This window comes from Labeo rohita, chromosome 16, assembly GCF_022985175.1.
Source record: "Labeo rohita strain BAU-BD-2019 chromosome 16, IGBB_LRoh.1.0, whole genome shotgun sequence".
Taxonomy (NCBI): domain Eukaryota; kingdom Metazoa; phylum Chordata; class Actinopteri; order Cypriniformes; family Cyprinidae; genus Labeo; species Labeo rohita.
The window spans coordinates 17,927,211-17,953,971 of NC_066884.1; the positions used below are offsets into that span (position 1 = coordinate 17,927,211).

The 26,761-nt window shown below is 36.8% G+C and overlaps 1 protein-coding gene across 1 annotated transcript; it reads right to left on the minus strand.

The window, feature by feature from the left end:
- Window positions 1–658: 658 nt before the first annotated feature.
- On the minus strand, window positions 659–25,016 carry virma (vir like m6A methyltransferase associated). Its single transcript, XM_051130963.1, has 23 exons — window positions 24,897–25,016; window positions 21,653–21,765; window positions 19,710–19,796; window positions 19,505–19,553; window positions 19,020–19,185; window positions 17,871–17,996; window positions 16,948–17,178; window positions 15,205–16,408; window positions 12,954–13,478; window positions 12,499–12,653; window positions 12,246–12,328; window positions 11,846–11,939; window positions 8,071–8,615; window positions 7,693–7,928; window positions 5,458–5,937; window positions 5,238–5,370; window positions 5,045–5,161; window positions 4,773–4,933; window positions 3,521–3,617; window positions 2,938–3,104; window positions 2,496–2,842; window positions 2,246–2,389; window positions 659–1,014 (listed from the first exon to the last, which is right to left on the minus strand). The coding sequence occupies exons 1-23, from the start codon at window positions 24,957–24,959 to the stop codon at window positions 827–829; spliced, it is 5,511 nt and encodes a 1,836-aa protein (XP_050986920.1). The 5' UTR covers window positions 24,960–25,016; the 3' UTR covers window positions 659–826.
- Between the last annotated feature and the right edge of the window lie 1,745 nt (window positions 25,017–26,761).

The following is a 26,761-nucleotide window of genomic DNA, read 5'->3' on the forward strand; positions in this document are numbered from 1 at the left end:
TAACTGCACTGACCACACTGAACCGTTCATGCAGACTTAGACAAGAAGAGTGTTTGAGGTTAAAAAGTATATAAATCGTCAATTTGTTTCCAAAATGACAGATCGTTTCACTAGATAAGACCCTTCTTCCTCGTCTGGGATTGTTTAGAGCCATATGAAGCTGCATTTAAACTACATTTTGGAGGTTCAAACTTGGGGGCACCATTGAAGTCCACTATATGGAGAAAATTTCTGAATGTTTTTCCTCAAGAAACATAATTTCTTATGGACTGAAGAAAGAAAGACACAAACATCCTGGATGACAAGGGCGTGAGTAAATTATTGTAAATTTTTGTTCTGAAAGTGAACTTCTCCTTTAACGGCAGAACAGTGAGGAAGAAAAAAAGTCACATGATGCTAATAGAAAACCACTATCTGGAACTCATCATCTGAATGAATGAAGCCACATTATTGTAGCTCCTCTGGGTAAACTGAATGTTTGATATGAGATGGGCTATGTTCTATAATTTATCCAAATTGTGTAGTAAAAAGACTTTTGACCAATTTTGTATGTTTGTAGAATTTTAGAAGCATTGACATGCATTCTGCTACATTCACCACTATTAAAATAGTTTCGACTATGTAGACTCTGGATTTCTACATAAAATACACTCGAACATATACTCACAAGAATTTAATCATATTTAACAGTTTTAAAAATGAGAAACACAAAACATGACAATGATATACACAATATCAGTCGATCGTTGCAACAAATACAGCAGATCCACATCCTGATTGGTCCTTTAGAGCCTGACGGCTGAGTCTGCTTAGCTCAAGGCAGCGTTTAGCGAGTAAATGAGCGGACATGTCGGCCCCGTCCACCTCCGCTCCCGCCGCTGTTGAATTTCCCTTGACCACGTCCACCGCCACTTACTCCACCTCCACCTACGCTAACTCCACCACCACTCAGCCAGGACAGGCCTGTCCCTCTGCCTCTGGTGGCTCTGTCCCGAGGAGCCAATCGGTAAGCACCTGAAGAGTTAGGGAGGGGGGGGTCAGCAAGTGTTTGACATGTAGATGTAGGGTGCGCTAAAGAGCTACTTAAAACTTTTTAGCTATTAAAGTCTTTTTTGCCTTTAATGATGAGAAAGAAGTCATCACTGAGGGGCGCATCCAGCAGGTGGCACTATCACCTAATGTTTTACATTATATAAATAATTTTTTGTAATATATAATTTGAGTTTAAATAAAGATTCACATAAAGATTTTTAATAGGTATTACCTTAAGATATATAATAGTATATTGAATATTGAATGACGACTACTATTGTGGTTAATTTTTGTAAAGACGACATACATAGCCATCAGAATAAAAAACTGAATTATGACTACTGTTTTATATAAAATTGAATGTTATAAATGCCCAAAATATCATAATTCATAATATTCATCTTATTTTATATTTATATCTAAATATAAAATATGTTTAAAGATAAAAGATAGAGGTTGAACAAAATGATTTTTTTAACAGCCAATGCCTGAAGAGAATACAATTGAATAATGACTATTATGTTTATTTTTTGTAAATATTATATACATAGCTGTCAAAAAAAACTGAATTATGATTACTATTTTTATATTTAAAATTGCATATTATATATGCCAAAAATATTAGTCATTTATATTATTTTATTTTATATTAATAGTAATAGTAACATTTATAATTTTATATTAATAGTAATATTATTACTATTGTTGTTATATGAAAGAAAATCTAAATATTACAATATAAACATCGTAAATATGAATAAAACAATTATGATTACTATTGTTATATTTAAAATTGCATGTTCTATATGCCAAAAATATTATAGTTGTTCATAATAGTAATTATATATTTATATTATTATTGATAAATTAAAAAATTATAATATATATATATATATATATATATATATATATATATATATATATATATATATATACACACACATACATATATATTTTTTTGTAAATATTACATAGCTGTCAGAAAATAATTATAAGAATTATATTTATATTATTAATAATTTAATTAAAATGGAATATAACAGAATTATTATATTAAAGATTATTATAAAAAATTCATAAAATCTTTTAATTGAAACTAGTAAAATTACATTTTGATCACAATAGTCAAAAACTAACCAATTAATCTACCTGGTTATTGGTCTAACTTTACAATCTATCAGTATAACAGATTAGCCTTATATATAAGGCGTACCTGCAGGTGGCTGTCTGGAGGGCAACGGTCGGGTAAAGTTGCTTTGTCCTCCACGAGGTTCACTATAAGTCCCTCTGTGAGTGTCAGCAGTCACTGGAGCGCTCCAAGTGGATCCACGACCGCCCTCACGACGAGGGTAGTTACCTAAAACAAACATTATTTTTATTAATATATCACAGATTTTATCAGCCACATAAAATCTAAAAGTAGTACACAGTATATATGTGCTAAATCAAACATGTGTGTGTACCAGCAAGCAGAACACTCTTGGGGGCTGGTGGAGTGAAGAAGCGAGTGTGACTCTGGAAGCCCCTCCCTCTGGTTCCTCCAGTAAACAAGCCTCTAGCTGGTGGCTTCGCTCCTCCTCCTTTTGGTGGGCGTTTGGGCAGAGCCAGGCCGGTGGGTTGACCCACCTCCTTGAACTCTGCCGCAAGGAAATCATCTACATGCATGGAAGGAGGTCGACTGGTGTTCTGCTTGCGCTGGCGGAAAATGTCATGTGGTCGAGAGAGCTGGCCAAACGCACCACGACCCCGGCCCCGAGGGGCCGCCATGATATGAGCTCGTTTCGCAGGCTCCACATACTCTGAATTCCCACTGCAAAGGAAGAAAATGATTTGTAGCTATACAGAGTTCAGACATTCAAGGTAAAGTAGCAGACTTGAATGGTAAGCAGGCAGCACACTGTGTACCTGGACGTGATGAAGGTCTCATGTTTGTGTTTGCCCAGCCTGAAGCCTTTGGTTGGTTTGCTGTGTCCTGGAGAAGTGGGTTCACTGAGGAACGATCGTTCTAACTCCGCCTTCAGGTCTAAGTCTGGACAACACTGCTGGGCCAGTGCAACTAGATCTACTTTCACCTGCAACACATACATTAGAGAAGTTCACTTCCAGAACTAAAATTTACGGATAATTTACTCACCCCCTTGTCTTTCTTTCTTCAGTCGTAAAGAAGTTATGTTTTTTGAGGCAAACATTTCAGGATTTTTTCTCTATAGAATGGACTTCAATGGTGCCTGTGAGTTTGAACTTCCAAAACGCAGTTTAAATGCAGCTTCAAAGGGGTCTAAACAATCCCAGCTGAGGAAGAAGGGTCTTACTAGCAAAACAACTGGTTATTTTCTAAAAAGAAATGTACAGTTGATATACTTTTTAACCTCAAATGCTCATCTTGTCTAGCTCTGCATGCCATAATCAGTTTACATAGCTCTTCAATTGTTAAATTACATATTTAAATCACAAATATTTTTATCATTCCTGCAAACAAACATCTCACCATGTCAACTTCCGTCTCCATCTCATCTGACTGGAACGGAGAAAACCACAGGGCTTTTAACTGCTCGTCCAGGACATCCGAGAGAACATAAACCGTCCTGAATGTACAGAGGCAAAAAGATAATGTTACATTCAAGGCAAACTCACATATATGTATTTAATACGAAGGATGTGCAAAACTACATAAACTACCAAAAGTTTTTGAACAGTAGGGTTTTTAATGTTTTTTTAAAAAGTCTCTTCTGCCCACCAAGCCTGCCTTTATATGATATGAAGTACAGCAAAAACAGTAAAAGTTTGAAATATTTTACTGTTTAAAATAACTGCTTTCTATTTTAATATATTTTAAAATATAACTTATTCCTGTGATTTCAAAGCTGAATGATCCTTCAGAAATCATTTTAATATTCTGATTTGCTGCTCAAAAACATTTATTATTATTATGTTGAAAACAGCTGAGTAGAATTTCTTCAAGTTTCTTAAAGTAGAAATAGCAGAAAGTAGAAAAAATATCTTTCGTAAGATTGTAAATATCCTTATCATCACTTTTGATGAATAAAAGTATTCATTTCCATAATTCAAAAAAATAAATATACAAACTAACCCAACTATTTAGATTTAAATGGATAGTTCCCTTTAAGAAAATTCATCCTCATGTCGTTCCAAACCCGTAAGATCTTCGTTCATCTTCGAAACACAAATTAAGATATTTTTGATGAAATCCAAGAGCTTTTTTTTAAGATTTATTTTTGAAATTTTATGCCTTTTTGTTATGATAGGACAGATCAGAATTGAGAAGTAGCAAAGTGGGAGAAAGAAGAGGGGTGGGACCATGAAGGGTCCTCGAGTTGGGATTCAAACTCGGGACGCCTACAGCACAACTGCACTGTATAATTTTAAAAAATAAATATACTGTCTCCTAGCTTTTGAACGTTATACGTTATAGCGTGTATCTTTCTATTCATCAGAGAATCCAGAAAAAAATTACTCAACTGTTTAAAATATTTATAATAATAATAAAGTCAATGAACAACAAATCAGCATATTAAAATGATTTCTGAAGGATCATGTGACACTGAAGACTATAGTAGAGATTTTTAAATATATTCACATAGAAAGCCGTTATTTGAAATAGTAAAAATGTTTAACAATATTACTGCTTTTGCTATAATTATATATACTGTTTTTTGTTAACTATAAAAATCCAGTCACACACTCATCAATCCATATTACTCTCTCTGTGTCTGTACTACCTGTGATTGAACTGTGTCTGAAGGGGCTCTGGTGCAGGTAGAGTGGGCTCAGTTTCAGGCTCTGTGTTAGTTGGGGCATCTCCAGAACTTTCGATAATCTGTCGCAGTCCGGCCACATTCTCAAGCAGACTCTCCAAAGTCTCATCCTCCTTACAGAGCTTCTGCACACATGGGAAAACGAGAGTAGGACAAGATTAATATGTGCATCTCCCTTCAGTCAGGCTATAGGGCACAGCTTAATTATGATGTATAACCTAATCTGCCACATGTACCATGATGTGTTTCTCCAGTTCTGATAATGGATGCTCCCCTGAGTCCTCTTTCCACTGCAGCAGCTGCTTCATGTCGCTCACACTAAGAGCCAATGAGCGATTGTCTATGTCTTCATCCTTTGTAGCATAAAGAATCTGTATTAGCATATGCATACAAGCACAAATAAACATACTGATTCTGTTGTCGGCCTACCATAGCGTCACTGTTCAGAATCTGTCTCAAAAAGTCAAACAGGGCTGAAAGGAGCTCAGTTAGCTCTTTGTTAAAGGATGTGGTTTCCTTGCGGATCAGAGAGGAGATGGCCGAGCTGTGTTTCTTCAGAGAGCTGCAACACAAGAACATTAACCACAAATACCACACACAAAAACATTTATCTTTCAAACTCAAAATGACATCAAAATCATTGAGATACCTTTTCAGGTGATAGAGACCATAGTCGTGCTCGGTGAGAAACATCATGGTTCGCAAACATGTGAGCTGGAGCGTGTAGCTGCTGTGTGTATTTCCCAACACTTCCAGCATCCCGTCACATATGCACGTCATCATGTCTCTGGTCGGCAGCGCGTTGGCCAGCTGCTCTGCCTCAGACACTGAGGCTTCACCCGAGCCGCTCACGACCAGTGACACGTCCTGGTCACACAGTGACTGAAGGATAGAAGCTGTCAATTCAGCATTCTGCTGTGCTGACAGTGCGGCGTCTGCAGGTAGGACAAGCATGGCAACCACCGAGGGAAGAAGGTCTGACAGTTTGTCCTCCACTTTCCCATCACTCCGGCCCTCGGTGCGTGTAGATCCACCCAGTAGAGCCAACATGGCTGATTTGCAAGCCCGTTGTGATGCCAGCAAGTCGAGAAGGGCTAATAACCTTATCACACGTGAGCCAGCTGCTTCCCTAAACACACAACAAAGAGTCCATTTGAGCTGTCAGGAATATACACACCGGTCAAACTAACCCAAGTATTTAGGCTTAAAGAGATAGTTCCCTTTAAGAAAATTCTGTCATTATTTACTCATACTCATACTCATGTCGTTCCAAACCCGTAAGACCTTCGTTCATCTTCGAAACACAAATTAAGATATTTTTGATGAAATCCAAGAGCTTTGTTTTTTTTCTTTAGATTTGTTTTTGGAATTTTATGCCTTATTATGATAGGACAGATCAGAATTGAGAAGTAGCAAAGTGGGAGAAAGAAGAGGGATGGGACCAGGAAGGGTCCTCGAATTGGGATTCGAACTCGGGACGCCTATAGCACAACTGCACTGTATGTTGGCACGCTGCGGCGTGCTGCCTGACATATTCAAGGTCCAGAAAGGTAGTAAGGACATAAATAAAATAGTACATGTGATATCAGTGGTTCGACCTTAATTTTATGAAGCTATGAGAATATTTTGTGTGCAAATAAAACAAAATAACTTCTCTTCCACGTCAGCGGTAATTACATTGCTGTCTATGCAGGGTTAGAAAGCTCTCTGATTTTATCAAAAATATCTTCATTTGTGTTCCGAAGATGAATGAAGGTCCTACGGGTTTGGGACGACATGGGGGGGAGAAATTAACGAGAGAATTTTCATTTTTGGATGAACTAACACTTTAATAAGTTAGCACTACAGGGGTTCATACAGATACTGTAAAATAAAACTTCAGGACTTTCAAGGACTTTTCAAACACTACTTTTTTGATTTTCAAGCATTTCAATCAGAGATCTCACTTATGGTTTGATGTTTTCTACTGTTTAAGAAAAAACAAAAAATCTGAAAAAAAGATTTGCAAAACTGCTCCGAAGTCTCAATCTGAATCAAATTCTTGTGTGATCTGCGCTCCCAGGTTTCAATGTAAAGCAAAAGATTTGCGAACCCGCTGCAAAGTTCTGATCTACATCAAATGATTTGCGATCCATGCCAGGGTTGCCAGGTTTTCACAACTAAACCCATCCAGTTGCTACTTAAAAGTAGCCCAAAAGTAGCCTAATCGTGTTTTGAGGGGGTTCCCCAGTAAAAAAAAAAAAAAAAAAAAAAATTTGGGCTCCGTGGGGGTAGGATACAAGTTTTTTGGTGGGGCTCCCCGGTACAGTTCGCATTCCAGGGGCTAAATATAACGTTATTGGGGCCGCTTCAAGACGTGGACATAAAAACAACCCATGGCAACAGTGTTAAAGGGGCCTGACTCCACAAGAAAACTGCGGTTACAAGGGTTTTCCAGGTTTTCCTTAAATGTCACAATGTCAAATTCAATTATTTTAGGCACCTTGTACAAACCCTGGCACTAGACCTAATCAACTCAAAAAATTTCTACATATTTCTAATATAATTTCATTGTATTAATTTTTTTAGGAATTCATTTTGGAATACTTAATACATTAAGTAATTTTATTTTATTTGTACATTTTTTTTTTACAAAAATATAAAATACAAATAATTTTATGAATTATTTTAGAACAATTATATTACAAATACGTGTGTAAAAAACCTACATGCAAAAATGCTATTTTTTATACCATTTTTAAAAACATACAAACATATTTATATACACACATGTGTGTTCAAGTGTATAAATATAAATATAAATATGTAATTGTTCTTGATATCTTGAGAAAACAAATCTATGAACTATGAACAAGTTGTCCTTAATGTGATGAATGAGTCTTACTGTTGCATTTCCTCCTGCAGCTGCTCCAGCAATGTCCTCATCACCAGAGTCGCAGTAGGCGCAGCAAGATCACAGAGCTGTACGCACACACGGCGGAGCAGGGAGAGTAGCGGTGGACAGCTGCTGACACACACGCACCTCAGCACTTCCTGTAATACTCGAGCTTGAGCGTGTAAATGCACACTCCACAACTTTCGTGTGTTCATCGCAACCCCTATGTCTTGCACGGATAGTGCCTAACAGAGAAAGAGGAAGATGGAAAGAGTAAATTAAACTATTTTCAAGAAATCATCAACATAAATTTGCTGCCTATGTTTAGAAACCATCTTCTAACCATGTGGGACAATCAGCAGCAACAGGTACTTGTATGTTCAGTACCTGAGTGGTCTGCATGGGGAGAGGCAGAGGAAGCAGTTCTGACAGCAGACTAAGGCTGCTGTAGATGTTCTCTGGAGCAGCCAGTATAGAGTTCAGCACTTCCTTCAGCATCAGCGACCAGCTGTTTCCGGCCACGGTCTCTTCTGAACCGGTCTCCTGTTCGCTTACTGCATGTGTGAAAGTTAACAGTATCTCTGTCACGTCTCCCTGGATACGCAGCTCCTCTGCATCCAGGCGCCCGGTTGTTGGGGTGGAACAGAGGATCTTGTGAAGGGCGACGCAGACGGAGGGCACACGCACGTCACGGAACTCACAGGTTCCCCCGCACAGCAGCTCTGTCAGCATGGCTCGGATGAGTCTCAGCGAGCAGGAGGCCACTGACAGCATCATGAGTCGCTGCGCCGTGGGGCCCATTGGACCATGTAGTCGCCATGGCAGCAGCAGCAGCGATGTAAGCTTCTGGAGGACTTTAATAAAAGTGTCCATGCCCTCTGCACTGAAGAGGGATATGATGGCCTGGTTCCACTTTAAGTCTTTCTGCTGACCTGCAGATACACAGAGTTTGGTCAGGACACACAAGCTAATACTTTTAATAGGGCTGGGTTTTGACACAAATTTCACAATTCGATTTGATTGTGATTCAGTATTGATTACTTGCCATGCCAAATTTACCCAAGGAAAAAAAAAATAATAATAAAATCTCTCAACTAATGCTATAAAACATAGGAGAGTCAGCTGGTACTACATTACTATAATATTTAATGTTAAAATTAACTGATTTGTATACAAATACTTAAATTATACTCACTGAAGTTTTTTGAAATATAAACATTTAAATGGCTGTCAGAAAATTTTGATAGATTTATTCAAATTTTTCTTGCTGATTAACAAGTTTATGGTCATTGACGTCTTTGCACAGTTGAAACACTGAGCAATTTTGGTAAGTTGTACAGTTTCTTTTAATACACTTTTAAAAAGTTCATTCATGTTTATTTCATGTTGCAACTGGTTAAAGGAGTCCTATAATGCTTTTTTTTTTTTTTTTTTTTTGTTTGTTTGTTTTTTTTTTTTTACAAAGTCTTGATTTTGTTTTGGGGGTGTACTAGAACATGCTTTCATGCTTGGTGGTTTGAAAAACGCATTATTTTTAACATTATTAATACATTACTCCCAGCCTGGCACAAATGCCTGGATTAGTCCTGGGTCTCACAAAGGCCTGCCTTCTGAAAAACAAAATGTGTTGTGATTGGTTAGCTGTCCCACTGCATTGTGATTGGCAAACAGCTTAGACAGTGTTTTAGTACTGCCACGCCCCTTGTCAAAGAAGCAAGTTCCATGTACAACTGTTAGCGCAGGCTAGATTAAAGTAATTCTTACGTTTTAAATATGGATATTTTTCTTACAAAAACGCATTGATTGACAGGAGGCCTTTATTAACCCCCCAGAGCCGTGTGAGGCACTTTTTATTATGGATGGATGCATATTATTGGACTTGTTTTGGACTGATGAGAAGAAACACCCGTCTATGCCATTCTAAAGCTTGGGAGTGCCAGGATAAATTTTAATATAACTCCGATTGCATTGATCTGAAAGAAGGAAGTCATATACACCTACAGTAGGATGCATGGAGGCTGAGTAAATAATACGCTACAGTAGTGTTGGGTCCTATCGTCAGCCTGTGAGATCACCAATACATGATATTATCGTGCTAATGTATCTAATTATTTACATGCTTAGTTTCATTGCCCGAAACCAGCTCCAGCATAAGGCTAAAAGCAGCCTAGCATTATTAAAGAACATCATCACTGATCAGCCTAGCCTATTCTAGTGAAAGTTTAAGCATTTAAAAAAAAACACTTGCGTTATAAGTGAAGTGAACTACACTGTATAATGAATAAATCTCTTGCCACACACTGCACACGTCTGCGGCGTGTTACGGCTCTGACGAGGCAACCGGAGTAATCGCGGCTTCGGGATGTGTTTCGACCCCCTGTACTGCACATGTCTGTGGTGCATTACAGCTCTGAAGCAGCCACTCTAGTCAATGCTTGTGTTTATACCCGCCCGCGCTGTGGCTCGTTGAAGTGGTTCTCCGTGGTGCATCGCTAAAGCTTGGTTAATCCCCCACCTCGTCCCTACACATCCCCCAACAATTGGAATTTCTGTGGGCGGGATTTATTTTAATGATATTCTAATGGACTGCGTTGTGACATCATTGTATGCGGAAAACAAACGTTGCTGTCCAAAGGAGCTGTTCGTTGTAGTTCTTGAAAAGGGATTTTTTTAAAAAACGAAATATCGCCTTTTGGAGTGGACTTTGAAATTTGTAACTTTGTAGATCTTTTTTATGCCCAAAGATACACACCACACACTGATTAAAATTCAAAAAGTGAAAAAGCACAATAGCACCCCATAAAGTAGATGATCAGTTTATGTGCGCTTCGTGCTGCTGCTTCTTTTGAACAGGCACAACAGCAGTCTGTTACGCCACATTAACCAGCACCAAAACTGCATTTATTGTTTGAATGTTGCTAAAAAAAAAACCTTAGTTTCACATCAAAAGTAACAAAGCACAAATCTTATTGTGACCTTAAACTTCCATCTACTAACTGAAAACAGACTAGTTAATCGATTCTTGTGATTTAAAAAAAATGAGAATCGTGAATATTTTTACCCAGCAATTTTTATTGGTAATCAATAGTTTTTAGTAGTCAATGCCAGTACTAATTGAAACCATTTCAGATAACGCAGCAAGACAAATATGCTACTGAACATTTAAACAAATTTAAATACTTATTATTCACTTATTTAAATATTTGTAAAATATTTTTAAAATAGCTTTAAGGAGTTCTCAAAACAAAAATAGCAGGTTTTATAATACAAGTAATTATTATATGTAACAAAAAAAAAACGAGAAATACATTAAGCAAGGACAAAAGAGATTTTATGTTTTCTTTGTAATTATTTATGTTGGATTGATTTTAGCAAAATAATAGACAGTAGCTGTGTTTCCATCCACCTATTTTTATGCACATTTTGGAATATCACACAAAAGAAAAAAAAACGCTGGATGGAAACGCCAAGATGCGCATAAATTCTAAAAATGTGCATAAACTGAGTAGGATAAACGTTTTATCCCATAAGAAAAAATGTGCAACTACGATGGAAACACCAAATTACTGAATAAATTCCAACACGTGCATCAAAAAAGTCATGTCTTTGCACGATGGAACGGAATAACTTGACTAACCAGCAGACCGATCTCGCTGCACAGCATCTGAAATGTTGTTTTAGTCGTTCTGAAATGCCTGAGCAATGTCTGTCATCAAAGTATTTCTGTATAGCTGTCTTACACGACTGCATTCCCAAACAGCAGCCATCCACCTCTGAAAGCAATGACCGCATTTACTGCATTTCGTCTGCTCGAGGCATAAGTAATATTAAAAAATATTACATTCAGTGGCTTCTCCTACTTTTATTAGTGATATTTAGTGCCAGTTTATCAGGAAGTGACAAATTTGTTCTCTTTGACTCGTTGGATGGAAACGGTGCTTTATTTGCAATTGTTTTGTGTGATAAACCAGTTTCGCACACAAGTTAAATTCACATCTTCGGATGCAAACATAGCTAGTGAGTAATGTTAGGTGCATTTATTCAGCAAAAGTTAAAACACAAATCATATTTTTGGATATTTAATTTGCTTTTGTCCTTTTTTTGGGCTATTATCTAGTTAAGATAAAGTTAAAAGTAAGGCATACAGTATGTTTGCACGTACCTGGTACAGTGGTTGGAGGGCAGGCAATGTGGCACAGCACTCTGAGAGCAGTTACAAGACCCACCCCGTCTGCTGTCATCAAGTTCTCCAGATTCTGACAAAAGAAACAGCAAAACATGCTACATTTAATGACACACAATGTCTTTATCATGGTGTGCCAAGTTCTATAAAAATAGCATTTGAGTGTGTAACTGAATGAGTGTTTTGTTTTTTAGTGTTCTGCAAGAAGGAGTTCTTATGTTGAAACCTGATTTATCAGTGTCTTAACGTCTTGATCAGTGCCTAACATGAATTTGGTATACTTGTTGTAACTCTCTATCTATCACTCTCTATCACTGTATCCTCTATCATTTTAAACCCCCTAAAATGCTATAAAATGTGGTTATGTGGTTAACCTCACCTGCTTTATGTAGTCAATAAGCATGGGAATGCCACTGATATCAAAATGCAACTTTTCAAGCGGCTCCAACCACTTAGACAGCTCTGAAAAATATCATAGAGGTCAGATATGAAAGCACTTATATTTAAAAAAAACTTAAAATATGGCTTTTAAGGTCTTGGAAAAAACATTGCTTTTTAATCGATTATAGGACTGGTGGTTTGGCTGAGATTGAAGTGCTTGGTGGGCTGCAACGGAGTAGCAGTAGGCTCACCTTGAAGCTTGGCATTGTTTTCATCAGCTTTGCAAACAGTAAGTAGTGGAGCGGCATAGTGCTCCATCATCCGGAGATCACTTGACGTTTGAATTACGAGCAGTGCAAGCATACAAGCATAGTTATATGTTACAGATTTCCTTGCTTTGCCTTCCCTGAGAGAGAGAGAGAGAGAGAGAGAGAGAGAGAGAGAGAGAGAGAGAGAGAGGGAGGAAGTCAGCAAGTTAGAAAGAACAAGACATTTACAAATATACAGTCATTTTAACTAAAAACACCTATGGAGTGCCTCAGGGTTCTGTATATGGACCATTTGCATTTACTAACAACCTATCAGGAAATATTTAACACAAATTTATTTTATATCACCTTCTTATTTATCATGATTGCCAAAAAACACTCTTTTGACATTTTTACAACCCTGTATATATACAACAGACATATTAACATTTTCTCACCCTTGCCCCTCTTTGGCATGGAACTCGACCAGGTTGACCAGACAGCTGAGGTTATTATCCAAGCTAAAAGCGTGCGCGACAGCGTTTCGGCCTGTGCTGCTAAAGCTAATGAGATACAGGCTGTGGAGTGTTGCCAGAACATCTGGATTATCGCCATCTTCAAGCTCTGCCCCGTTCAGCTCAGCAACACCCTGTAGTGCATGTAAAGTCTGCATGAGCCACACCCAAAAACCATCATCCATTGACCCCTCTCCACCAGCAGTAGCATCTTCACCCTCACCCTCTGACAGGGGCGTCAAAGGAGCCAAGTGAGAGGGTGGAGTCAGGTGAGTAAGGGGCGTGAGGAGACGAAGCAGCAAATTGATGGTTTCGTGTTGGCTAAGGAGGAAGAGGAGACCCTGCTGGGACTGTGATAGGAAACGCATCAGTTCTCTGACAGCTTGCAGGACTCCAGTGTGGGCACATGTAGCCGGATACGACAGGACAACTGCCAGGGATTCCAAAAGGTGACAAGCATGCATGTATCTGAAAAAAAGGGAATAATAACATAGATGCTTAATATTTGAACAAAAAGGATAAATAATATACACTACCAGTTTAAAAGTTTGGGATCAGTAAGATTTTAAATGAAGTCTCTTGGCTGTTTTTGTTTGATCAGTTATACAGAAAAAAAGTGTAATATTGTAAAATATTTTAACAACTCATCTCCATTCAAACACAGCTGTGTTTCGTTTATGAATGAACATGCTTTTAAACAAATCTAGTGAGTCAATGATTCAATTACCCATTCATAAAGACATTCACTTGCTTTATTCCTGAATGAACGAATCAAATGAATGAATGATTTAGTAATTAAATCAATGACTTGCTGCCACCTACTGGCAGTTTTAGTTTCATTTTTAAAATTTCTTTTCAGTTATTTAAATCATTTAATATTTCTGTATTCAAAATTGTATATGTAAAACATTAATCTCAACATGAAATTATGAATTTGATTGCAGTCATGCCACCTCTGAGCCTCATTAAACATGAAAATACATCTACTGTGCCACCTCTGTAGTACAAATTAATTTTATTAATACTTTTAATGAAAATTTCATTTGATTGGTCGCTTATTCATACTCTACTTGTTCTTATTCTATTGTTTTAATTAAAAATTTTAAAAAGCTCATAAAATATATTTTTTTTTATTTGACATAAAAGATGAAGTTATAAAAATGTCATTACAAAGGTAAAAACAAAATTCCCCTGTAAATCACTTTAAGGAGTCAGATATCACCTCATAATGGGCAGGCTAATTTTTTATCAGATTTTTTAATTATTGATTAGAAGGTGCTCCTGAAATTTTGACTGTGCTCCTAACTTTTTTTTAAAGTAAAAGAAAAGTAAGAGTTGTGCTGCTTAATATTTTTTGGAACCTGTGATGTCTTTTTCATGATTCTTCGATGAATAAAACAAAAAATAGCATTATTTTTAAAAAGAATAACAATGTAAGTGTTTACTATAACTTTCCATCAATTTAACTAGGGGTGCACAATAAATCGCACGTGATTGTCATGCACATCTTGTCAGTAAAGCCGGTTCTGTGATTAGTAGTAAATCTCCATCACATGCTTTCAGATAGAGCGCCATTTAATACACAGAGCCGTAGATCACTGACAAGCTACGCAATACTGCGTTCATAATCGCAGATGAATCGCATTAGATTTTTCAAAAATAGAAACAAAAAAGAATTATTAACCCCAAAATTTTGAACAGCAGTTTATATTTTTACGAAACATTCCTATTTTAAATTAATGCTGTTCTATTTAACTTTTTATTCCTTAAAGAATCGTGAAAAAAGTATCACAGATTTCAAAAAATAAATTAATCACTGCAAAAGGTTCCAACATTGATAATAAACCAGCATATTAGAATGATTTCTGAAGGATCACAAGACACTGAAGACTGAAGTAATGATGCTGAAAATTCAGCTTTGTATCACAGGGAAAAATAGAAACCATTATTTTAAATTGCAATATCTCACAATATTACTGTTTTTTTCTGCATTTTTGATCAAATAAATGCAACCTTGATGAGCAGAAAAAACATCTTACTGATCCCAAATGTTTGAACGGCAGTGTAGCTGGGTCCACATTAAAAAAATATATATTAAAAATGATTATATTTAATATTGGCTGGTTCCTATTATTAAATAATATTAACCAGTCATTTTCATCACAAATCAGTTTTGCAGCCATATGGTGCTGACCTGTACAGTGTTGGATAGGGATCATCTCGCTCTGGTGGCCCAGTGATCCGGGCACTGGTGGGAAAAGCTTTCCCAGGAGGCTGTACCATACAGTGAGGTGCTGTCTCCAGCAGGTGGAGCAGCTCCTCCAGGAGACCTTGCAGCCTTTCCAGGTCACCTTCTGACAAAGAGGCAGATTCCAGCAAGGTATCAATGTCCATTGGGCTTTCCCGCTCTACCTCCGGGGTTTCCCTCTCTCTCTCATCTCCTTCCCTCTCAGTGCTTTCTCGGTCTCTCTCTCCGGCTTCCCTCTCGCTCTCGCTACCCTCTCGCTCACCCACCTCCCCTACTGTTGGATGGCGTTCAGCCCAAACGCTGGCTGTCCTTTGCAGGTCAGTCAAAACCTCATAAAAATGTCCCTTATGTAAAATGGCAGCGCCTGCAGTTGCGACACGAACGGTCTGGTCCAATAGGAACAAATCCAGCAGACGTTGGTACCCGCTCGTTCCATCATTGTCATGGTGACGGTCTCTAAGCAGGGCTTCAATACCCTGTGGCTCGCTGATGATGCTGTCGAGGGAGCGCAGCACGTTGAGTTTCAGAGTGGATGAAACGTGCTCTGCAAACAGCAAGCCTAGGAGGCTGCCAACAATCCCTTTCTCCAGCAGATTCTGCACAGCCAGGGCACCACAGTCGGCCAAGGCAGAGGCCAGTTTGGTTCCTGCCTTGAGCTGGCGCAAGTTCAGCGCTATGGGTTGTGCAAGGGCAAAGTCCAAATTGAGAGCTTCACAGCTCCAGTCGACCAACTGCCTCAACTTATCACTCATCCCATCAGGGTCCTTAATAGACAGGCAGCTTATCCCTTTTAGCAGAAAGGCAGGGATCTCCTCTAAGGCAGTTACCCAGCCTGCCCCTCGCTCTGCCCCCTGCCCCTCCCCCCAGGCTTCCAGCAGTTCTGAGAGTTTAGCTGCAGACTCCACCCACGAAGAGCTTGAGTCCTGGGTGTCTACAGTTTTGAGACGTTTTAGCTCCGCCTCATAACGCGTGAGGTGAGGCGGCGTGAAGTGCTGGAGGGGTCGGAGTTCACGCTCGTACGGATCATACTGAACAGTCGGTAGTGATGCAAGGTCCTCAGGTGTATAGTCCAGGTCAAAGGCAGGCAGCTTGAAAGCCCCGCTCTCTAAATCCTCCTCATCACTGGATATCTGCTCATATCCATCATCACCTGCACATAAAAACAAAACATCTCACACACAGAAAACAGAACACCTGATACATCGCTATTGGCTCAGGAAATCTAGCAAGTTCAGTCTTGACCACAAACTCTGGTGAAATGTTTAATTAAGTTGGGCGTCTCAGCAAATCAGAGTATAAACAAAATTGGCTCTTTTGAACATCACTGAACTTTGCAGAAAAACATATCTTCTTCAAGGTCAGGAGTCAGAATGTTTCATTAAGGGGACAATATTAGCATTTTTTTAAGCTATGAGAGTGTATATATATATATATATATATATAACATTTTGTCACTGGGCCCAATAATTAAAATATTTATTACTAAAATGAGTTAGAAATACTTATTTAATATTTGTAAATGAACAAATATTTACATTTATATTTAATAAATTAAACAAGTAAAACACCACGACAGATTCTTTTCGATTTCATTTAGGGAATTTTTTTGCTCTCACACATAAAATGTCTGAGTCATTTTTCCCCCACAGCATGTGGTTTATTCACCCTCACAACACTGTAGCTCCTTACCTTCTCCATCTTCATCTGTGACCTCATCACCCACTTCATCTTCTTCTTCATCTTCATCAGCCTCACTTCCCTCAGACTGCACATCCTCATCTTCCTCATCATCAGCTGGACCTTCGTCGTCCTCCTGTTCTGCGTCCGAGTAGTTCTCATCAGCAGGAAGAGAGCCTCGCTCAGGTGAGACAGGCTCCAGGTAATCATCACCCTGTTCTGTGTTCTCTACCTTTACTGGACCTAAATCAGAGACAACACAGTGTAGGGCAGTGCTTAGAACTACTTTTTCAGTTTAAAAAAAAAATATAAAAAATAATATACAGTTGTAAAATTGTCGGTATGGTAACACTTTAGTATAAGGACCAATTCCAATCGTATTTTCCCCCTCAACTTCAAAAATCATTTCAAAATCATCCTACATCGCTGCAGAAGTACCGACCCAGTCTTTGCAAAGTGAACATGCAAAGAAGATCAAACACCCTTAACAAAAAAGGTAAAACAGCGGTATAAGGCGATTCTGAAGTTGAAGGAGAATACGACATGGGAGTTTTTCAACATACCCTAACTGTCATAAAACGAAAAAAAAAAAAACAGTTCAGGCAGAGTGAGACAAGATGAGCTTTTGACATTAAAAAGTATATAAATTATATTATTCTTATGAAAATAACTGATCGTTTCACTAGATAAGACCCTTCTTCCTCAGCCGGGATCGTTTGAAGCCGCATTTAAACTGTATTTTGGACGTTCAAAATCGGGGCACCATACCAGTCCATTTTAGTGAGAAAAATCCTGAAATTTTTCCCTCAAAAAACAATTTCTTTATGGCTGAACAAAGAAAGACATGAACATCTTGGATAATAAGGGGTGAGTACATTATCTGTCAATTTTTGTTCTGGAAGTGGACCTTTCCTTTTAAGTTTTTCCATACATACATTGACCAGGTGCAGGTAGTGCCTCCTCATCATCATCGTCTGGAGGTGGTGGTCCTGGTGGGGTCCGTGGCCCTCTAGGTTGTGGTCTGGGTGGGCTGCCGTTAAACTGTTCTTCATTCTCCCACTCTGCAAGAGACACACTTGTGCTTAATGTTTCACATTAGGGGTGGGCGAAATGACGAAAATCTGTGAGTAATTTTATTGCACGGTAATGATATATATCACAATATAGTTATTTTTGCTTTAAATAAGCTCTTTATGATCAACATTTTTGATAACATACAAATTGTATCATTTTTGTCACCAATGTCAATATCACAAAAAACTAATACTAGCCTAAATAAAGAAAAAAAAGAAAAAAAAGGGGGCGGCAAGTCACTGATTTAATTACTGAATCATTCATTCATTTGATTAGTTCAAACGGCTGATTCATTCAGCAACAAAGCAAGTGACTGTCTTTATGAATGGGAAACTGAGTCATTGACTCACTAGATTAGTTTAAAAACTCACACTCATTCATAAACGAAACAACGTTGTGTTTGAATGGAGATGTGCAGCAGCTCAGATGTCACTTGTTTCTGATTATTTTTGATGAAATAGAGCAAAATCAGGCAATAGTGTTATAGTCAGAATGTAAGTTACTTAATATTAACTTGTTTATTTAACTGTTGTACATAATCAATATCTCATTTACAAACTCCCTTAAAAAACATTAAAAGCTGTCACTCATCTTAGTTCATCGCAATCTCACAAAGTTCCATTATAAGCTCTTTACACTGCACAGTGAATCTCTTATTTACACTCTCTCTACACTTTGTTTATGAAGGGATTTGCAAGATATGTCTGGGATACATTACTCAACGTTGCAAAAAAAACGTAGAAACCTTTGAAGCTCCCCTCAGCGCAAACACAAATATGCTGATCAGGTGAGTGGCACATAATGCTCCTAAATATATTTTCAGTAGTTTTCAGTTGCTAATGCGAAATGATCGCACTGTAGAGCCCTGGCAAGCACAGCAACCTCACAAGAGCGTATAACCGCAATAGAGACAATAGTCAAAAATCTCTACTGGTTGACACATTTCTAATAGTTAATCATTTCCACATGACATGACATTACATATTTGTGTATATATTGTTTGTGCTGACCAGGTTTAATGATTCTCTTCGATCCCAGCTGCTGCTGTTGGGGCAGAGGGGGTGGAGGTGGTGGTGGAGAGTCCCGTTCATGGCTGTGGGGGCGCTCGGCTGTGCCATACACTGCCAACGTCAGGCATGTGTACCATCCGCGCAGGACCAAGCCATCTGTGTTTACCTTCAATAATACAAAAACAAAATGAAAATTAGGACACGGCCTACGACTCTAGAGGGGAGGAGTAAAAAAAACTTGCTTAGTCTAAAATACAAATGAAGGCTGATTTGTTTACAAGGCACGTGAGTACAAGAGCTGATAGCTTTAGTCATTGCAGAGGCATGTGCAAATACATTGTGGATTTGGAAAAATGCTTTTCAAGTGCCCATAGAGCCGAGAAAAGCTGCTGTCAGCAATTCTGCAGAAACCACAAACATATTGGTGCATGTGTGTGAGTTTTACACTGAAATTTGATGCTGGGCTGTAATAAGGGGTCTCTTACCTTTCCATTAGGCCTGAAGATGATTGATTTGTTCTCATCGTACTCGAGGCTAGTGTGAAACAAACACCAACGTCAGTGATTTCAACAATCAAAAGAGTACCTGTCTTTTCAGCTATAGATTTTTGAGACAGCGTACTGTATTTCTCGCTAAGCCTGTCCAACACAGGTGTGCATGTGTGTGTGTATGTGCGAGTTTATTTAGTACCTGCCCAGCCTGTCAAACACCGGGGCGTTGGGTTTGGACACATTGTTGAAGAACAGGTCCAACTGGAATGCGTGAGGGGCTGTTTCCCTGAAGATACACAGGAAGGGGCATTGTAACCGTCAAAACCAAACCTGAAACCACTATTTGCCACCAGCAGCCATTTTTGGTCTAATCAAACTTCCTGTAAATCAGTTAGCCTGCTGAAATCATTTATGAAATCATTTATTATTTTCAATACAGATTTATTGGTTCATATAAGTCGGTCCTATCAAAACAAACTTCCCTTTTCTCTCATTGTTCTCTTAACAGGTATGGAGACAAGTAGGATGAGGGATGAGATCATGGGAAAAGCTGAAAGTGGTCAGAGAATAAGGGGTGTGGTGGATCTGTTTTTAAAGAAGGAACAATAGCCACCACAGAAACCTTTTCCAATTTCCTCAAATGTCCTCCAGCCATTTTACTTTTGAGGATACCACAGTATTACTCATGTCCTATTGTGCACCACACAAGCACTGGGACAGTTTGTACACACTGTAAACATGGTTGAAGTGCTGTTAACTGTCATAATGTGTGTAGTAAAAATTAGGGATGCGCAGAATGACATCTTTTCAAGACTCTTAAATCAGTGGGTAGTCTGAATGTGATATACAGAACTCAACATTTGAAGTGGATCAAAAAGGTTAATCAAAACTGTCCTAAGACAAAAACAGGTATTGTTTTGGTTTTAGGACAACTTTGATGAAAGGTTTTGATCCACTCAAATGTTGACTAGTGTACACATTACTAGGGCCTTACGAAATCAGTTTTATTTTTTACAATTTTATTCTGTTTTATTATTTTCCAAATTCAGTTTCAGTTTTTCTGGATTTCTATTTTAATTTTTCTAGCCTGTTGTAATGGTTAAAAAAAGAAATCATAGAAAGCATGTGTAATTAATCGAAATAATGAAACATACACAATATTTCAGCAATTTATTAAACATAAAATAAATTAAAGTTTGTTGTTTTTACCAAATTCTGTTTTCCATTAATATTTTGGATTCCATTTGAATGGTTTCGTGAAATTTTAATAATCAAAAGCATCTCTAATTAATTCATTTTATTTTATTTTTTTCAAAAATTGTAATAATGCATTGTGCATTTACATTTTTTTCCTGCTAAATAAATTCTGGTAAATAATTTTTCTGGCAAAAAAATAATAATAAAAAAAATGTATATTTCCATCACAGTTTCTTTAAGTTAAACCAAACTTTTTTGACGGGTTGCTGTAAAGACTTTTAAGTTTCTATTTGACAATGATATTGTGGCTTAACATTCACAGACATGCCTTATGTGCACTGACCTAGTTTTAATTTATTCATCCAAAATTCAGCAAATTCCTTGACATTTCACGTTATACAGTAAATTCAATTTTTATGACTGGATTTCACGATTCAGTCAGCAAAATTATAGGGTCCTACAGTACCATTTGAAAAGGGTTTTTCGTTTAAAGCTGCAGCCTGTAACTTCTGGCACAGCGGATAGCAAACAGAACTATATGCGTCTTGCGGAAGAACACTGTAGTCGGAGCTACTTTTCTCTGTTTATGTCTACGACGAATCACGCAGGTACTTGGCTATTCCACAACGGTTCCTACCAGAACCAGTCTAAAATAGTCTTGATATAAAATCTTATTACAGGTGTACTGTAGTGATTCAGGATAAGCCAAAAACACGGTTGGAAAATGGATTCATGACGTACTTGATAATACTTTTACTCAGCCAGGATGCATTAAAAGCATTAAAGACCAGTGAGCCATCCTAACCCAAGAACGGTCATGTAATGTGGATGGCATAGACCAATTAGTAGTGCTGACCAGTAGTAGTTGTGTGACTCCTTATTGTGTGACCATTTGATTTCTCGCTGTACTTTTAGACGGGAGTGTGTGTGAGTGTATTTTCTCACCCAAATGCTCTACTGTCAGGCAGGTTGCTGTGTGCTTTGATGCCAGGGGGAATGACTCGCACTTCTGTGATCAAGACACCGTAGGGAAACCGCACAACGTCCACATTCGTCAACTTGTAAAAAGACAGAGAAAAATGTTACGAAGCTTATTTATAAAGACGAGGATAAATGTTATCACACATAGACTGTCTGACACACAGGCGAAATTTCTCACAGACACACCCTGACTGAGCAGCCAACCAGAAAAACAGTCAGGCTTATTCACCTGTTAAAGTCTTGGAATTAGGATTCCTATGGTTCAAGGTATTTGAAAACACAAAAGCATTCTCCGAAGTTCTTACTGATTCTAAAAATGGTTGAACCGTGCATGCAGTCCTTTCCTCAACAAACTGTCATAGGGCAACAGGCCTGTCCAACCTGTTTCTAAAAAGCTGTTGGAATACACCTGTGGGGTGGCAGATCACTGCAACAATACAAAAGCACCAATCAAGCGCATACACAGACACACACCCTAACAAGACAAATTCCAGGACAGGAGATCTGTTTCCAGGCTTCACTAACAGGATACTACATAAAACACTGGAGCAAGGAGAAATGGCATGTAAAGAGATTCTCAGATAAAGACATATTTATAAAACACATACACAATCACAGCTGCTCAACCAAACATCTTAGAATAAAACAACAGCACAGAAGATTTTTATGTATTACAGTAGTTAGCCATCAAATTTTTTTGCATAAAAATACATATTCTGGCCTAGGATCAGGCTGATTTTGATTGACTAATTTTTTTTAATATGAACTAGTTTTGTTTCGGTGAGATTTATTACAGCGCATTATGATGTGCTGCGGTTCAAAATAGTTATGAGGTCATACTCTCTGAAAATAATAGCATTTTCACATAGGCTTAACTGTTGAAAGCAATTTAAGGTTATTTCAATCCATGTCAAGTAATCAGTTAAGAACTACAAATGAGCTTTACCTAGTTACTCAATTCTGTTTTGCAATTTTGTAAGCTTATGAGGCTGTATCAATCATAAGTTGAACACACTGATTTAGACGGGTGAATGTATTGAATAGATGTCCTGTCAAAATTTAGTAATGATTACAAGTTTCTACTTGGTCTTAGAATACATTTCTGGAATATACAATGATCAGATGACTCAAAACAAATAAAGCTGGTAAATATGAAGTGATTGATCATTAAAATCACATCAGAAAGCAATCAGGCTGAGTACGAAAAACATTTAGCATTACATCACTTGCATGGCTGAATGGGTGCCGTCAACATGAAAGTTCAAATAATCCACAAGTAATACACATCACTTCAGTTCATCAATTAATATCTTGTGAAGGCATTGTAATTTTAAACCATTGCTTCTGGAGTCTGGCTAAAATCTATAAATCATAATAACTTTTTCTCCAGTGAAAAAGTTCATCTCCTGTTGTCCTCTCACAGCAAAATCCATCAACATATGTGACCCTGGACCACAAAACCAATCATAAGGGTCTATTTTTTTTATTGAATTGCTGAATTAATAAGCCTTCCACTGATGTATGGTTTGTTAGGACAATTTTTGGCCGAGATTTGGCCAAAATTGAAAATCTGGCATCTGAGGGTGTAAATAAAATCAAAATACTGAGAAAATCCCCTTTAAAGCTGTCAAAATAAAGTTCTTAGCAATGCATATTACTAATCAAAAATTATGTTTTGATATATTTACAGCAGGAAATTTACCAAATGTTTTCATGGAACATGATCTTTACATTATCCTAATGATTTTTGGCATACAACAAAAAAAATATAATTTTGACCCATACAATGTATTGTTGGCTATTGCTACAAATATACCTGTGCTACTTAAGACTGGTTTTGTGGTCTAGGGTCACACATTTGTTTAGAACTGTTTTTGCTTGAAATTGTTGCTTGATTTGTGCATATTTATCTCCTAATTCAGAATTCCTAATTCATTTTTTTTCATGTATTTATAAAGCACAAATAAACCCAACAAAAGTTGACCACTGTGCTGCACAGAAGAGAAAGGTAAAATAAAAAAACAATAATAACAGTCAAACAATAATTTAAAGTTCTAATAAGACCAAGAATTATAATGAATTAAATGCAAAGGTAAAAAGATGAAACTGTAACTTAGTTTTAAAATCATATACAGAAGATGCACCTTCAAGCACCTTAAAACTTTTTTAAAAAGTTTTAATGATCTATTAATTACAAACAGGCAGCTTTTCAGTTAAATGGAGTTGTGAGGATTACTTGTGAATTATTGTGATGTTTTTATCAGCTGTTTGGACACTCATTCTGACGGCACCCATTCAGTGCAGAGGATCCACTGGTGAGCACATGATGTAATGCTAAATTTTTTCAAGTCTGGTCCAATGAAAGAAAAAAAAACATACCTACATCGTTGATGTAGTAAATTTTCAGCCAATTTTCATTTATAAGTAAACTATTTCTTCAGCAGTAGAGAATTTATACAGAATCACAAGATACACAGAGCAAAACTTTCAAACAACCACAGCTGTTAAATAAGAGCTCAAATAGATACACTTCAAATATTAATCTCTAGCTAAACGAAACATTAAATACAGGGGGTTTCTGCTATTTTATTGACCCTAACTCCACATACTTTAACCCCTAACTTCTTTAAATGTCTATAGATTACAGACAGATCTCCTTGTTTACATGCACACGCGGTGCTGTCAGATAAACATGAACCATGAGCTCATTTGAGTACCCGGGGCTTAACTGCACAACCACTGGCTAATACCTTTACAAAAATTATGAGAGTATGATATTGTCAATAAATAAATAAACAAACGGTTTATCACAGTACATTCTGCTTGTTAATAGAAACTACACATGCTCTGTCAACAACAACAACAACAATATAGCCACGAGTTTGCTTGCTCTGTGAAACAAATTAAACATAATACCACACCGTCAGGTTTTCTCTGCAATACAACGACAATGGACGGTTAACGTAATTGTTTAAATGAAGAATAACGGTTGTTATTATGAAAATGCGGATCCTTTCTTTACTGAATTAAGTTTGTATGAATTACTGTGCTAATTAGCAAGCTAACTAACTGTTCACAGCGCCCAGTGCGCTATTACAATAGAAACTGTAAGAACGAGAGGAAAATATTTTAATATCATTTAGACTTTAGTCTCTGTAGCATGCGGTTAAAAGACACGAGTGAAGACGGAAAGCATTCGCAAGTTTACCTCTGCACTTTGATGCTTGAACGTATCTAAAAAGAGCAGCTCCATTGCAGAATCCCCCGCCATCTTTCTTGGTCAACATTAGGACTTCCGGTAAAGGAAACACTTCCGGAGATGAAGGCATACGTCAGTGTTGGTTGAGTTGTAGGACATCAATACATTTTAGAAATTGCATATTACATATCACATCTTATATAATATATAATATATATATAGTAATTATAAATTAGACTACGTTTCGATAATTTTTTTCCATTTTGTCCAATTAGTTATTAGTCGTTATTCAGAATTTTTTTTAAAAAAGCACGTATTATATACAAAATCTTCTCAAAGTTATTTTTCTTTTACACATAAAATGTACTTTTTTTCAGGATTAATTTCAGATATCACTCTTTTTTTAAAGCTTTTAACAGCATGTTATTACAAATTACTGGAAATTTGAGTGAATAATGACAGAAAGAAAAGAAGAGAAAAGACAAAAAAGTCAATTCCTGTTGAAAATAGGCAGAAAAAGAGTTGAGGTCTTTTTAACTCAAATTTATAAGGAATATGTGACTCTGGACCACAAAACCAGTCTTAGGTAGCATGGGTATATTTGTAGCAATAGCTAAAAATATATTTTATTGGTCAATTGTCGATTTTTTTAATGTCAAAAATCATTAGGGTATTAAGTAAAGATCATGTTCCATGAAGATATTTTGTAATTTTCCTACAGTAAATATATCAAAACTTAATTATCAGATTTTCAAATAATTGTATCTCGTCCTATCCTAACAAACCATACATCAATGGAAAGTTTATTTATTCAGCTTTCAGATTATGTATAAATCTATTAAAAAAAAAATAATAATAAAATAAAATAAAATAAAATCACCCTTATGAATGGTTTTGTGGTCCATGGTCACATATAATAATGTACAGGCTAAAGTAATGCATCTTCACAATTTATTCAAATAGAAAAAAATAGATTTACAATGCTTGGCAGAACAGAACAATTTAACACGATTTGGCAACCTTTTCTCTTGTACTTTAAAAAATAACTTTTCTTAATGTGAATTCATCAAGTATCTCTCCCTCTATATTTGATCTTTACTATGTTTGCCCACTTTTTCTACCGATTAAGAGACAGAAAGCACAAAAAGGGGAAAGAAAATGTATTTTATTTTTTTATTTGTTCCAAGTGACAATTATGGTCTAAAAAGGTAGCCTGGTGTGTTTTTTTATTTTATTTTTATTTTTATTGTTATTTTTTATCATTAATTTTTTTTTTTTTTTTTTTTTTTTTTTTTTGTAAAATATATTCCTTATCTTGGCAAAATTTAAATTTTCGCTGTAATACGTCTATATTATACTGTATGTATTACACTGTTTGTACATATGTATTATGACTGTATATTATTCTAAATATTGTTTGTGAGTTTTAGAGCAAATATATTTATGATCTTCTGTTTTATTTGAGTTTTATTTATTATTATTATTTGTAATTAATCCAGAGAGAAAGAAATATTTTGTTTAACCTCATTTGATTTACTTTTCTGCTGTTGAAACAAATGCTATATTGTTTTCCATTCAATAACTCTGTTTGAAAAATATCAATAAAAAGAGTTAAGACTAAAGTAATGCATCTTCATTCTATTAAGCACCTAAAAGAGTCCAATAACAGGTGCTAAGAAAGTTAGAAAACATTGCTAAAGAGTAATAAAATCACTAAAAATGTACATAAAGAAAGAACGAAAAATAAATAAATAAACAAATATTTGCAGTCCCTCAGTGATTTGCATGTTGTAAATTTAACAGATTCAGGTCACAGTACTGCTGGAGGTGCAAGAGGTGGTTGAGCAAGAGATGTGTACACAAATACTTTCTGT